General features: G+C 34.3%; 1 protein-coding gene across 2 annotated transcripts in view; it reads right to left on the reverse strand.

Annotated features, from left to right (window-relative positions):
• RDX (radixin) overlaps positions 1 to 15689 on the reverse strand; it is a 66119-nt gene that overhangs the window by 49082 nt on the left and 1348 nt on the right. For both annotated transcript variants that reach the window (XM_026505799.4, XM_048217374.2), the window contains exons 2-3: positions 1107 to 1175; positions 413 to 482 (exon numbers count right to left, since the gene is read on the reverse strand). In XM_026505799.4, the coding sequence (XP_026361584.1) occupies positions 413 to 424 (12 nt within the window). In that variant the 5' untranslated portion in view covers positions 425 to 482; positions 1107 to 1175. The remainder of the gene's footprint in view (positions 1 to 412; positions 483 to 1106; positions 1176 to 15689) is intronic.

Consider the following 15689-nt stretch of genomic DNA (forward strand, 5'->3'; position numbering starts at 1 on the left):
ACTATTTACTGAGCAGCGAATGTGTACCAATTTCTTCTAATTCTCACCAAACTCCCTTAAGTAAGTAACTAGTCATGTCTGCATTTTTTACAGAAGGAAATTAAGAACTGGAGAGCCTGAAGTAACCTATCAAAAGTCACAGAGGGGAAGCAGCAGAGCCAGGATATGAACTAAGACAGTTTAGCTCCAGAACCCATGAAGTTTCATCTTAACTGCAACGCGACCTATACCTCTTCGTCACTGGCTCACAGAGTACTTCATTGTAGCCACATTAATCTAAAACAAGCAACAGCAGTATCAGTGCTTTTTTCTTCCCAACGACTCTACCATAAAATTTTGCCTTGTTCCAAAAGGAATTTAATGCTCCTGATATTTTATTAAGTAAGTAGTGGTAAAAGTAGAACACACTTACTGGTTTCGGCATTTTCCTTCTCTTTTTGTCACCTTCTTTAAAAATTCACTTGTATGAATTCTAATGTCACCTTCAGTTAAAGAAAAAAGAAAACATAGTGGATCTATTACTTTTATATACTGTCTTGATTTTAATATAATTTGTATAGAATAAAAATTAAAACATTTTAAACCGTGAGTTTAACAGAGCTCTCTAAAAATAAAAAAATAAAATAACACAGAACTCTCTTATTCTAATTTTCAATGTCTTTTACTATCATTTTACCTTCTCTAAAAATATTTATAGCTGTAATTTAAAATAGCACATATCTCAAACAACATAATCAAAAGCATACCGATCAACAACCGAAAGTTTTAATTTACTCAGAGACAACGCATAGCAAGGAAGCAAGACTGCTAAGGACCCAAACGCTGTCTCTGCATCCGGTTCACCTCTACACCCAGCCTGGGAGAGGAGAGGGACAGTAAAGGAGGAAGATATAGATTCAAATTCTAAAGAGATGAACTCAAGAACACTTTTCAACCTTTTTTCTGTTCTGACAAAGACGAAAGGAAATTCTGATTAATGTAAACTCTAAAAAGATTACTTTTTCTTCTTGAAAGTTTAAAAATCTGAGTAAAAATACATTGAGTTATTTACCTAAGGTGCATTAAACAGCCACAGAGTACACACTAGCAATCTGCACATTACTCACCAGCAAGCTGGTGGCCTTCAATGAAATTTAGAGCTGTCCTTGAGACCAATGTTAAATTTTATCTTCTCCCTGTAAAGCAAAACAAGTGAATTCTAATCCAAGAAAACCATCATGCTATATTGTCTTAGGGTAAGTGTTCTTAAAAACATCTAACAAACCAACCAAAAGATCTGACATTCTTAATCATTATTAGTTGTCCAGAAAAAAAATGACATATTATTTCAATTTGAAAACCTTTAGTGAGGTATATTAGATTATTACTTGAAAATCAGCTTCCATTGATATTATCTCTGCCAAGAAAATTCATCCATTATACAGCATCAACTAAATTAATATAAAATTAATTCTGCTTTAGAACTTCAGTGTCAACTGCTTTTTAATATGCTACAATGAACCTGAAAATTCTCCAAATCGAAAAAAAAATGGAACATCATTTCCCTACAGTTTACTCAATCAGGTGCCAAATTAAACCTCTCTTTAAAAGAAACTTCCACCTGAGATATTTTTTTATCTAATAATTGAGCTATGAAATTCATTTCCTTAACTCATAGCTAGAAAATGTTAACACTCCCTCCTTACAGTCAGTCACCTACTTTCATGAACCTAAATGTACTTCAGACCTATCTTCTCATTCCACATCCTCTTTTCATCCCACTACTATTGTCTTGTTCATCCTTATCATCTCAGGTCTTAGAACATCCTCAAAATTGACCTGCTTTTCACATCATTTATAAGTTAATAATTCCCAAATCTGTATCTCTAGAACTTGCTTGGCTAACTTGCCCTGCTCAATGTCTAGATTATCTCAAATGTAACATGGCCAAAACATTTAAATCTCTACCCTATAGCCAAATCTGATTTTCTACAAGTCTTGGTGACATATTTCTAGAAAGTTATCACAGTATTCCCTCATGATTTTTTGTATCTACTACGTTGGCAGTTATGATCCTCTTTTCATTCCTGATGCTGTTAAATTTTACCTTCCCTTTTGCTTGATTAATGTTGCCAGAGTCTGCTTAGTTTATTGTTCTAAGGTCCAGCTTCCAGTTTCATTGATCTGTTTCTTTTATTGTTTTTTTGCTAATTTCTTTTTCCTCATCACTTTTCATTAGTTGGCTTTACTCTGTGGCTCATTTTCTAATCCCTAAAATTAAAATTTTATCTAAGTAATTCCCTTTTTCTTTTCTAGTATGTGCATCAAGGTCATTAAGTATGTTAAAATATAAGACCACTCCATATACAAAGTATCCCCCTATTTTCTCCAGAATATTTTAAAAAAACTTTTATCATTTGAATATATAAAGTAATCAAGTATATATTTATAACATTAGTACACTTAAATATTTTTAAAAATGATCTATAAAATATTGAAACTATACTTTTTCTTTCATCCCTTATTTCACAGAGCACAGAATTTCTTTAAACTCCTCACACAAATGAGACAGAGTATACAAACACTTTTTGAATCAGTATATAATACTATTACTAAAATTTTTATCCCAAACCACACTACCCATTCATATAAAACACTGGGAATTTTTCTTCCTATCTGTACTGTTGGAATATATTTTAATATCTACAGTGCAACCACTGCATTGTTTTTTTTTAAAAAACCAGATCTCTTCTAGATTTGCCTCTTTTTTTAATCTTAAACCACTTACCAAATGAACTCTGTGAGCTTTCCAAACTCACATGTACCAAAGGCATGTCAGGTCAATGTGCCTGTTTTAAATAGTACTTCCAAGCCCAAGAAAAAGAACAAATCAACAACAGATTTCCTAAAAACACAAATATAAATCTCCATTTCTGGGGAACACTTTTTTTTTTTTTAATGTCTTGCCTTATATTTAAAACCACACCATTTTTGTGAACAAAACAAGTCAATCAGAGAAAGACAATTATCATATGATTTCACTCATGTGGAATTTAAGAAACAAAACAGGATCATAGGGGAAGGGAGGGAAAAATAAAAACAAGACAAAATCAGAGAGACAAACCATAAGAGATTCTTAACTATAGGAAACAAACTGAGGGCTGCTGGAGGAGGGTGGGCGGAGGGATGGAGTAACTGGGTGATGGACATTAAGGAGGGCATGTGATGTAATGAACACTGGGTATTATATAACACTGATGAATCACTGATCTCTACCTCTGAAACTACTAATACACTATATGTCAGTTAACTGAATTTAAAAAAATAAAATACCATTTTTCTAAGTATCGCTTTACTGTTTTCCCACACAGGTTTTTATATGTAGTCTTTTCACTGGCTCTACAAGTTTCCCTTTCCAGTTTTGATCTCTAATCATGACTAAGAAATTTTTTTTAATTTTCAAATGGAATGGTTACAAGTCTGGGAACAAAGCACTTATTATTTATTTCTAACTTTACTATACCATAGTCAAAAAATTCATTAAGACTTCATGTTTAGTACATGGTCAGTTTAATTTCATTTCTAACTGTTCTGGCTATAAATGACAATAACGTACGTTTGCATTTGATAAGTTAGATCAAGCCAAACAAGTACTTAATGTTTTGTTTATAGTTTCCCTACTGTTGCTCACTTTAGTCTACTTAAGCACCTTGAGAAAAAAATATATTAACTTTTCCCAAGTATGATTGTGGATGTTTCTTCTTATAAATTGTCACTTTTTAACTTATATTTTTTTAGGCTATGCTATTAGGTGAGTATAGGTTTAGAACTGTTATTTCTCCAGGGAACACTTCCTTTTTCCATTAAGTAATAATTTAATTGCATGTAGAATTCTAAATTGACTGTTATTCCCTCAGCATTCAGAGGACGTTATTTTTCTGGCATCTGTTACTGCTGATGAGAGATCTACTGTCAATCTACCTCACTGATCTGAGATAATCTGCCTTTTCTCTCTGCTTTAAGGAATCTGGGGGGCGGGTGTTCTCCAGGTTTGCTTTTACTTACCTTGTTCAGGATTTGGTAAGCTTCCTTATTCTGAAGATGCATGCTTTTCTTAAATTCTGGAAAATTATTAGCCATTGTCTCTCTCATTCTCTCTTTTCATTCAGCAATTCTCACTGGACACATACTGCATATTTTATTCTCTAATCCATACTACTTTTTCATATTTTCCATTTCTTTATCTCTGTGCAACACTCCTCTAATCACTAATTCTCTCCAGTTGTTTTTAATGTATTACCTCTTCAATAGTTCAGCATTTTGATAATTATATATTTTTATTTCTAGAAATTTTTTCAGCTTTGTAAAAAAATTTAACAATGCTATGCTATTTTATAATTTGTTTTAAATCTTCCTTTGATTCCTATGTTTATTTTCTGTCACTATAAAATTTTTCTGTTTTCAGTTCATTATGATTTATTTCTTTATAGAGTTTGTAATTTTGGACAGAAAGCTCCTGTCTCTAAGCCACTACCCAATGTGGGAGTCCTGCAAGCCCTGAGTTGTTTGTGTGTGTGTGTGTGTGTGTGTGTATGTGTGTGTATATATATATATATATATATATATATATATATATATATACACACATGTATTGCTACAGAGGTATTTCAAGTTTGCTCGTACCAGACTATTAAGAATTTAAAATTTTTTATTTATTTTTATTATTTTTTTAAAGATTTTATTTATTCATCTGAGAGGGAGAAAGACAGAGAGAGCATAAGCAGGGAGAGAGGCAGAGGGAACGGGAGAAGCAGACACCCTGCTGAGCTGCAGCCAAACATGGGGCTCCCATGGCTCCCAGGACCTGAAGATCATGAGCTGAGCCGAAGGCAGACATTTAACCATCTGAGCCACCCAGGTGTCCTTAAAAAAAAAAAATTTTTTTTTTTTTTTTTTTTTTTAAAGCAGCACCTGGCTGGCGCAGTCAGTGGAGCATGTGACTCTTGATCTCAGGGTCATGAGTTTAAGCCCCACAATGGGTGCAGAGATTACATACATACATACATACATAATTTAATTGTCCTAGGCCAATTTTTACATTAACTTCTCGATTTTGTATTGCATTACCGTATCTACCCTAAAGCTATACACTAAAGAAGCAGAAGACACTCAGGAGAGCTCCCAAAGGTACTGATCATGTTATTTATTAAACCACACAGCTGCTGTATCCTTCGTGCAATCTCATCAGTAAGGAAGAACAAGGGACAGAAAGTGAGACTTACACGCCAGACTATATAAACTAAGTTAAAGCACTCAAGCTATAGAAAAAGTAGTTAAGAAACACAGGGCTAACTAGGCAGGTAAATAAATATCAAGTATGTAGGTTTGCAGGAATTTTGAAGTTATATATTAATCTAATACTGGAATGAAATAAAGGTAGGTTTTTTTTCCTTTTCCCTTATAAAATGATTTATCCAAGTTTTCAATACTAGAGTTAATTCAAGTTGTATTCTAGAAAAAGGATCTTTCAAGGAAAAAAATGGATATTAAAGTTTTAGGTTTAATAAGAGAGCTCTGCAAACATAAAAGAACAAATATATCATAGGCCAACACACACAAAACCAGGTTTTTACACAAGCAAACTAAACTTTTAAAATCTCCAACAAACCTAACTCAACTATAGGAACTGGGGGCGGGGGGAGTGCAGCTAACAAAAAGCCTCCATAAATAAGGATATGGTGGACTTCTAAAAATGCATGTTTTCAGACCACTGTTTCTTTCTTAAAAATCAGGTTGGTCTCCAACTTGTTTTTGGGTTTTTTTTAAGATTTTATTTACTTATTTGACAGAGAAAGAGAGAAATAGTGAGGAGCACAAGCAGGGGGCGTGGGAGAGGGAGAAGCAGGCCCCCCGCTGAGCATGGAGCCCCATGCAGGACTCGATCCCAGGACCCTGGGATTATGACCTGAGCTGAAGGCAGACGCTTAACCAACTGAACTACCCAGGCAGCCCATCCACCTTGTTTTATTTCAGTTAATTACAAATCATCTGAGAAAAAGAATAAGGTTCTACCGCTTTATTTACCAGCTGAACACAATGTGATTACTCAGCAACAATGCTCTGTACTTAGAGAAGACTCCACAGTTGTGTGCTCTTATACAGTAATTCTCTACTAACAAAAATCTGAGGAGACAAGACAGGTCACATTATGGCTACTTTACAGCTGAAGATACAAGGTCAACTGCATGAAAATTTCTTGTTCTCAGTCACACGGGTAATCATTGGCCAAACAGTCTTGTGACACCTACCCTAGAGTCCAGAGCTCTACCACATACCCACCTGTCTTCCCCTATTTGATATTTAAAAAGTGCTAAATAATTTCATTTGTGGAAATTTACCCAAAGAAAATAATAAAAATGTGTACAATGTTAGAGCTGCAAAGATTCTAGTTACAGTGTTATTTATAAAAGTGTATATAATACTGAGGTATTAGTTAAGTGAACCATGGTATATCTGTAGGCTCTGCTAGATTTCAATGCAACCAATCAAACTGTTACAAAAAATAACAAGTGACATGGCAAAATAACCACAAACTACTAAACAGGCAGGTTATAAAACCATACATACAGTATCATCACATTTCTTTTTTAAAAGTATAAATGAAAAGACTAATATGATTATACTCCAAAATATCGAGTCTCTCTGAATTAACATGAATCTGTAAATTTCTAAAATGAAAATGTAGAGCTTCTGTAATAAGAAAAACAAATGAAAGAACAAAATTATTCTAAGTAAATAAACTAGAGTCAGACCTAGAACTTCACCATAATATTTACTATAATCTAAGCAGGTGAATCTTTTTTCAAAAAGAGACTTTTTAAAAAAATTCTAATTTTCAAGGGGAAAAAATGACTAAGAAAGATATATACGTAATGATGGAAACAGATTAATATATTTTATTTAAAATCCCTACACCCTTAGAACAAAATAAATAGCAAAATAAAAGTAATAGAATAGAAAAATATCCAACAGTCATAACAAAAAGTTACTGTGGAAGTAAAGAAATAATTAAATATATAAAGATATCACTCAGACCCCACTCAATAAATGGTTAAAAGACAAACTCTGCAAACTCTTTACAAAACAAACACACGATTGTACTACTGATTAAAACCACAAATCAAAATGGCTTTAAAGTATTACTGATTATATACTCATTAAACTAGCAAAATAATTATTAATTATACATGCCAGTACTGATGAGGCAGTATCACTAAACAAGTAGATAAATACTGCTAGTAGCACCATAAATCGGCTCAATAGTTCTAGAAAATAAGTTGTCAATATTAACAAAAGCTCGATTTTTTTCTGAACAGGAAATTCTGCTTTTGGAATACACCCCAAAGAAATAAAGAAATACAAAAGAAAGTAATCTGTAGCAAGATATTCTCAGCAGTACTCATTATAAATGCCAATGATTAAAATTACAATGTTGAAACTATGTGATAACATGATGGGCTATTACAGGTTTTCTGTGTATTATAACAAACTGTGTCAACATTTACATTAGGATAAGTGATTATGCAGTCACTCGTTTTAACTATGTAAAAAGCAGGTATCCTTACACATGGTATCTTGATATACATAACTGGGCACTTAATACTAATCAGGGTCTTATTTTTGTTAAGTTCCTAATTTTAAAAATCAGATGAGAATTTTTTAAAAAAACGTATTCCAGTAAACCGGTTATATCTCCGTTTTCGACCTTATATAATATGACATATATAAGAATCCTGCCTTAAATTTTTTTAGGATGCCCCCCGGTTTTTAGCCAATTTAGTTATTACTGAAAAATATTCATATCATGATAATACTATTTAACCTCAGTAATGCCTTTCTAATCCTTCCATGATTGCATTAGTATGTTTCTTCCTGAAACTAGCATTTGTTAGTACCAGAATGGACAATTTAATAAAATGTCACATGAAAAGCTAAGATACCAAGATACTGAGATACATGTCCTGGGTTTCCATTCCTAACTGATTCATCTTGAGATCACTGTCTTTCAGTGTCTTCCTTTCTTTCTTCTCTAAAAAAAAAAAAAAAATATATATATATATATATATATTCACCTAAACCACTGTATATCAGATACATAATAAAAATCAACTCTTTTCCCATCTACCCTCGTAATACATAATTACTGAGAAAAAATTTACTTCCTCCTCCCTACTCTTCCTAAATTTCTTAAAATGGTCTTACCCTCCCTTTCTGCCATACTGACTCCCCCAGAAGCAATGAAGCATAATCAAGGCAGTGACATATATACTCAACAAGTAGTTTTAAGAGATGCTGCAAGCATACACATTTCCATTTCCAGAAAATTAACTGTATGGTTTTATCCTCTAAATACAGTGTTTACAGACAAAGCATTCATATGAAACATTCTCTTCTTTGTCCTTTAACTCTGAGGGTGACCCTAAAACAGCCTCCTTTCTACCTCAAACAATGGAAAAGCAGCCTCATGCTAAACACCTTGAGCTCTATTAAGTCAGTGGCACAACAGACTCTTCCCACCTGTCAGGTGGTAAAACAGGTGTTAAATCTAGTCCATACTGGACCTACACCGAAGCTTCAATAATTTATACCACACTGCCTGATTTTACTCTTAAGATATCCTTTTCCCCCATGCCTAACTATAATTTTTTTTTCTGTCTTTTGAGACATAGAAGCAATCTCTGAACCAACTGTGGTTTCTCCACAGACCAGAAGTTACAAAAGAATTCCTTTGCCAATTTACTGGGGTATTAGGATGCAGTGTAACAAAGAGAAGTATAAACTGAATTAATAAGGTAACTTTGGCAATCAAATCAACACAATATCTACAATAAAAAAGTTATTAATCACTTTTCTTCTGCATAGACCCCTCGGGTGAAGCCTGTGAAGCCCTTCCTAGAAAAGCATTTTAAAATGCACAAAATACATTAACATTGCATAATTCCAATTATACTGGAGTGCCATCATCAAAATATTAAAATCACAAATTTATGACATAGTAATATCTGTGCTTTTTAACTAATCTCCAAATAAAAATATTTACCAGTCAATCTAATGATTAAACTTCCAAATAATTATGAGTTTATTTCTGTAACAGTAACAGACTATGAAAATATCTGCAATTTCTAAGGGAAATAGTTTCTGCTACTACTAATACCACCAGTTGCCCACATTAAAAATGGAAGAAAACACGTAAAGAAAGATGTAACCTTTTCCCCTATCCAAGTTCACAGACACACAGGCTTAAAACCTCTATGAAACACAGAACTATATTGTATTTTTAGCTCAGTGTTAATACTGAATTTAATAGCAGTGTTAATGCACCTTTAGCTATGTAACGTCATGTTATTTCCCAAGAGAAGCAAAGAGGGCAAAAAATTTTAGGTCCATTTTGCAAGTAAAGAAAGCCAAAACCAAGGACAAGGGTAGCGAATGAAGAAAGTACCTGAAGAATACTCACTCTTCAGCCAGTTTACCTCTATTACCTGATGTCATAATAACTACTCTCTTCCCTCTGCCCAAGAGAGGTACATATCACAATCCCTCATTCTTTTAATAAGGAATTTAAGATTCAGATAAGTGACCTGCCCAGAGTAATAAAGTTAGTTAACAAGTCTGACGTCCTTGTAAACCCTGAGTCCTGGGGCTCTTCTGGCTTTCCTAGTCTGTTTGTTTTTTTTTTTTTTTTTTTTGTGACATCATTCTAGGCAAGCTCATCTCAAACAATTACAAGAGCTTTTCAAGAAGAAGCTAAAGTTCATTATTCTGTTGTTTTCAGGTCAAAAGACTACCTCTAAAGATGTTATAAGTACACATTAATACTGGTATAATCACAGGGCACCTAGGTGGCTCAGTCAGTTAAGCGTCCAACTCTTGATCTCAGCTCAGGTCTTGATCTCAGGGTTGTGAATTCAAGCCCACACCCAGCATGGAGCCAACTTAAAAAAAAAAATACTGGTATAATAATCATCTCTGTAAATGGATTTCCTGTAAGGGGGCTATGCAGTTCCAAATAAAGTATTAAGTACTTGCTTACGTAGAAAGTGATTTTCACTCAAGGATATTTTCAAGGAACTGAAATACTCAACATTTTTAAGCAATTTTTACAGGCTACTGAAAATGCAAAGCAATTTTCTAAAACTCAAAACAAATATAAAGCAAAATTGCAATATTAAAAACAAAAGTTTTCCACTGAATTCAGATTCTCTTCTAAAAGAAATCTGTAAATTTAAAGGAAACACCTGATCTACACTGTTCCCAAGGTGGGCAGAAAAACTCGTACACCACCATTTGCATTGATTAATTTTAAATGCTAAAAGCTAAGAAAGCTAAATCCAGTCCAAGTTCTTCATTTTACACCTATGAAAACACCAAAAACTAATATAGTAAGTGTTTAAAAATGTAAAACAGATCATGTAAGTCACCTTTGTAGCAGGAAAGAAGCAAAGTTCCAAAATGACCTGAATTCTTGCAAATAATTCTACGCTTTATAGGTTTTGAAACACCGGACATTACAGTAGCTTATTTTCAAAACAGAATAAAGTAATTATGTTTCTTAAATATCCCTTAAATTGGACAAAACTCTTTCATGCAGTCAATAAGGCTATACGGCAGTTCCATCATTAAGCTTCTAATTTTCAAGATACTCACATCTCCCTTTTAGAAACTGGAATGCTGCCTGGCTCACAGTAGGGCCTCAGAAGTTTGCTGGAGATTTTGTTCGTGAATTAAGTTTACATATAATATTCATTTGACTTTTTCTGTTGATTACTGTCAAGGGCAATATTTTCACCTCATTTACATTATTATAAGATGACCAAACAACATATTAATAAGCAACACACTATAAGAGACAGCAAACATGAACATGGGGGAGTAAAAAAACTCCTCCCAACTAGGTCTCCGAAGTTCAGGACTCTATCATCTCTATTCAAGACTCTTAGCAAACTAAATTTAAAGGTCAGCGAATCTGACACTTTTAATGGTTACTATAATTATCATACTGGTTGTTGATTAGATGAAAGTAACGAGCTCTTCAGGTATACATACACCAATTTTGCTTAATAACCAAACTAAGATTTTATAGTTTTTCTCTAAGCCTAGAGTCTACAAATGCCTTAAGTATCAGGAGTCCTGATAATGGCTGACAAAGTTTAATCCACCCCACACACTCAGGAAAAGCCAAACGGTTCCAGATTCAATTAAGCATGGCTGACATTTCCTGTATCCCCATTCTCCCTTTTATCAAGGGTCCCTCTGTTGCACTCATGTGCCCACATCATTCCATGCACTAGCCAGGATTTTTGGTTATAAACAACACCCACTCTGTTAACTTATTGAAAGGTTATTAGTTAATGTACAGAAACAATAGGAAGATTAAAAAATAAAGAGGAAACAACACTCAGAACTCATATCACAGAAGACTCTGCTTAGAACACTGATGCACTGAATATGAACTCCTGTTCCTACACACAGAAGCACTTAAGCAGTTAACACATTCTATAGTACAGCACATCCATATTCCCCCTAGAGTGTGACTTTCTCATATCTTACTCACCAAATACAAGAGTGTCTGGCATAGAAGTATAAATGTACGTATGTTATCTTAAAGTTGGCAAACTTTTTCCCTAAAGGGCCAGGTAAAGGGGCACCTAAGTGGCTCAGTCAGTTAAGCGTCTGCCTTTGGCTCAGCTCATGATCTCAGGGTCCTGGGATCAAGCCCCGCACTGGGCTCCCTGCGCAACAGGGAGCCTGCTTTCTCCCTCTCCCTTTGCCAGTCCCCCTGCTGGTGCTCTCTCTCTGCTCTCTCTCTCTCAAATAAATAAATGAAATCTTTAAAAAGGAAGGGGAGGGCAGGTAAATAAACTTCTTAGGTTTTCCAAGGCCATATGGGCTCTGTTGCAACAACTCTGCTGCTGTAGCATGAAAGCAGCCATAGATAATATGTAAACAAATGCGCTATGATGTGTTCAAATAAAACTTTATTTGTAAAACAAGGAACAGGCTGCATTTGGCTTATGGGCCACAGTTTGTCAACCCCTGCCTTCGAAGTATTTTAGCAGGAATCAATGCTTTTCATTTCGTAATTTAAATAAATTTAGTTCCCAAGAAGATATGAACTCACATATTCATGCTAGATTACGTACAACAGATCAATCTTGGATGTGACTTTGGGTGGGGGTAAGAAAGAATCCACGACACTTGCTATACGAATAAGGAAAACAATCTAGTGGGAGCAGAGTCCTAAGAAAGGTCAATTCCATTACCCTTACCGGTGACTAGTTAGGTATGGAATATATCCCAATCCCAGACTATGAGACTAAGAAGACATCTGCTGGGGGACTTCTGGAAAGGAGAGTCCTTCCCATTCCATTGGTAACGCTGTATGGATGGCAGGCTAGTCCTGCTGCAGCCAGACTGTAACAAGAGGAAAACAGCCTTACTATGCAGCTAATGGGGAAGACCACAGAGCAGAGAATTGTAAAAAGGAGTCCTTGATGTCATTATTGAGCCTCTGGACTTTATTATGTAAGATAATAAATTTCCTCATTATTTAAGCCAGGTTGAGAATTTTCTATTATTGAGGCCAAAGTACTTTATGTGACAGAAGTCCTTGAAAAAAGAAGATTGCTCACTTCACAATTTCCCGGTAGCCAGTCTTATTTAACTTCAACTTTCCACAAATAAAAGAAACATTTAAGGTCCTGAAAGCCCACAGAGACTACCTACAACTCAGAAAAAACTATCTGTTTCAGTTACTGATACTGAAATTCATAACTTTATAAATTCTATAATCATGGGGAAAAAACCAAAACAATGTGCTACCTTCTTCTTTGATATTGTACCTAAGACATTCTTTCGACAAGATTTTTTTTTTCTCCAAATCAGTGGTTGGCAAACTTCTGCAAAGGGCCTGAGAGTGAATACTTTAGGTTTTGCAAAATATATGGCCTCTGACATTATAGCTCACAAAAGCAGTCATATACAATATGTAACCAAATGGGATTTCTGTGTTCAATAAAACTTCATTTACAAAATCAGGAAAGTAGGCCAGATTTGGCCTGCCAACTAGTTTGTTGATCTCTCCTCTAAATGGTTAACAGCAAAGAGAGTATCTTTCTCAAACAAATCAACTTGACTAAAACTCAAAAATAGTTTATTTCAGATGTATATAAATTAGGTAGAAAAGTAACCTAGCATGTCTTGAGCGTTCTACTCATCTACATTAGATTGCTCGATGTAAAAAAAAAAAAAAAAAAAAAAAAAAAAGTCATTACCTTATTTGTATATATAACCTCTGCAAAATGCAATTTAGATTTCTGTGATAGGGTAACTGATATATATTACAATAGGAAAAAAACAACATAAAACATAAGTATATGCAAATTTATAACATTTACCTATTAAATAAAACTAAGTATTTTAAATTAGTAAATCTGCAAGGATTTCTATATATACGGGTTATTCAAAGAAAAAACTCTATACAACTCGTAACCTGACTGAACCCTTCTTTTCCAGGAAGCTGAAACTAGAATTCAGGATTAAATGGAATGAGGAAAGAAGTAAATCATACGGACTGTATTTCCTTCCCAAACAGTTCCCAATACAAAGACACATATCTTTAAAGGACCCCACTTTTCACTATCAATCATACGCCATACTCTAGGGAGAAAACAAAAAGTGAACTTCACCTTCAATCATTAAGCAAGAAAATTTGCACAAGCACATAAACGCACTTTTGAGATTATAGGAAATCCCATTGTGTGATTTCATTCAACTGATAAAAATCTGAGAAACATTAATGTTTAACACAGTAATAAACATCCTTTCAGTGTTACAAAATAATCTTACTTTTATAGACTTTAAAATTATAAATATAAGATAAAAAGTGTATGTTTATCCCTGTGTAAGTATTGGCATTTTTTGTACAGAAGGAAAGAAGTGCTAATATCAATTAATTACCTATGAAAAACATGAGTGGGAAAGAGGTGGGGGGGGGTTCTGGCAAGTGAAGAGGACTTTATTTTCCCTTTACATCTTTCTAGATTTTTAATGTTTGTCATAAAATGTAGTACTCTTATAGTCTTTTAAAATGGTTTAAAATATATGTTCAATATAAATTAATATTAAGAAATATACCAAGAACTAAAATGAGTAAGAAAGGCAGGATTCTGTGAAAGAGGCTAGAAACTGAGCAACAACCTGGGGTCAGACTGGCCACTTCTATCACGAAAGAGGTGAGCTTCACCGGCTGCAAAGGGAGTTAAGAGGGGAGTCAACAGGAATTCAACCCAGTTCCTCTGAATCCAGTACCCCAAAGGTAATACCAGGGTAGTTAGGAAGTGTCCACTAGCTTTTGGTCTGCTGGAGGCCCAACCCATCCAAGACAGGGTGACTTCCCTGAGTTCCCAGATTCACAGAAGTAGCATAAAATTATATTAGCTTTACCCTATCAGGTATGCTCCACTGGCAAAGCTCGGTCTTCACAATCTTCATAGGACACATTTTTTTTTTTTTTAGGCTTTGGTCTTTGAGAAATAATGGTTAAAATGTGCCACTTTTTTTTTTTTTTTAAGATTTTATTTATTTATGTGACAGAGAGACAGCCAGCGAGAGAGGGAACACAACAGGGGAGAGGGAGAGGAAGAAGCAGGCCCCCAGCCAAGGAGCCCGATGTGGGACTCGATCCCGGAACGCCAGGATCACGCCCTGAGCCGAAGGCAGACGCTTAGCGACTGCGCTACCCAGGCGCCCCAAAATGTGCCACTTTTAAATAGCCTAAGTTAAAATGTATTAGGTTAAAAATGGATGAAAAAACAAGATTCCCACCATCATTGTAGATTCTAATTAGACTATACACGAATTATATTAAAAGATTGAGAACTGAAATTAAAATAAAAATATATAAAGCTTCATTTCAACAACCTACCAAAGATAAAAATGAATAATAAAATCCAATTCTCTTGGCAATGGTAAAGCAATCAACAAGAAACCACCCCTATTCCCCTCCCTGAGACTACTGACAGTGAGAGAAGAGCAAAGTCTGTCATTTCTTACCACCACAGGAAAAAGAATAATCAATTTAAGTTCCAGTTAAGTAATGACAATGTCTAAAACAAAGGACAGACTCAACATACTTTACCCACACCAAAATTAATTATATTTTTTCTACAAATATTTGAGTCTCTCCTACACACTCTTCGATGTGTAGGGAACAGGAGTGAACAAAACAATGTATAATCCACAAGGGCAAGAATTTAACATTTCTAAATGCCATAATCAAATTGTTTCATTTAAATAAAACTGTAAAGAATTCCAAAGCGAATCTATTCATTCCTTAATAATAATATATCAACTGCCTACTAAATTCCATCCTACATAAAAAAGTGATTAAGCAAAGAAACAAAGTCGGTACAATCCTTTTTACGGCATTACTAGTAACTTCAAAAGGAGTATTTTGCCTTTTGTCATTTGTCACATTTTTGTCATATTAGTCTGAAAGATAAAACACACTGGTGAAAACAATGGAATTCTGGAAATTAAAAAAAAAAGTGCAATCCTGAATATTAATCTCTTCCTAAATCTAATAATGCTGTTTTGGCAAATGGATTAGGCCATTATTTATTTACCCAGTCAAAAGAACAAGGCAATTG

This window comes from Ursus arctos, unplaced genomic scaffold, assembly GCF_023065955.2.
Source record: "Ursus arctos isolate Adak ecotype North America unplaced genomic scaffold, UrsArc2.0 scaffold_22, whole genome shotgun sequence".
Taxonomy (NCBI): Eukaryota; Metazoa; Chordata; class Mammalia; order Carnivora; family Ursidae; genus Ursus; species Ursus arctos.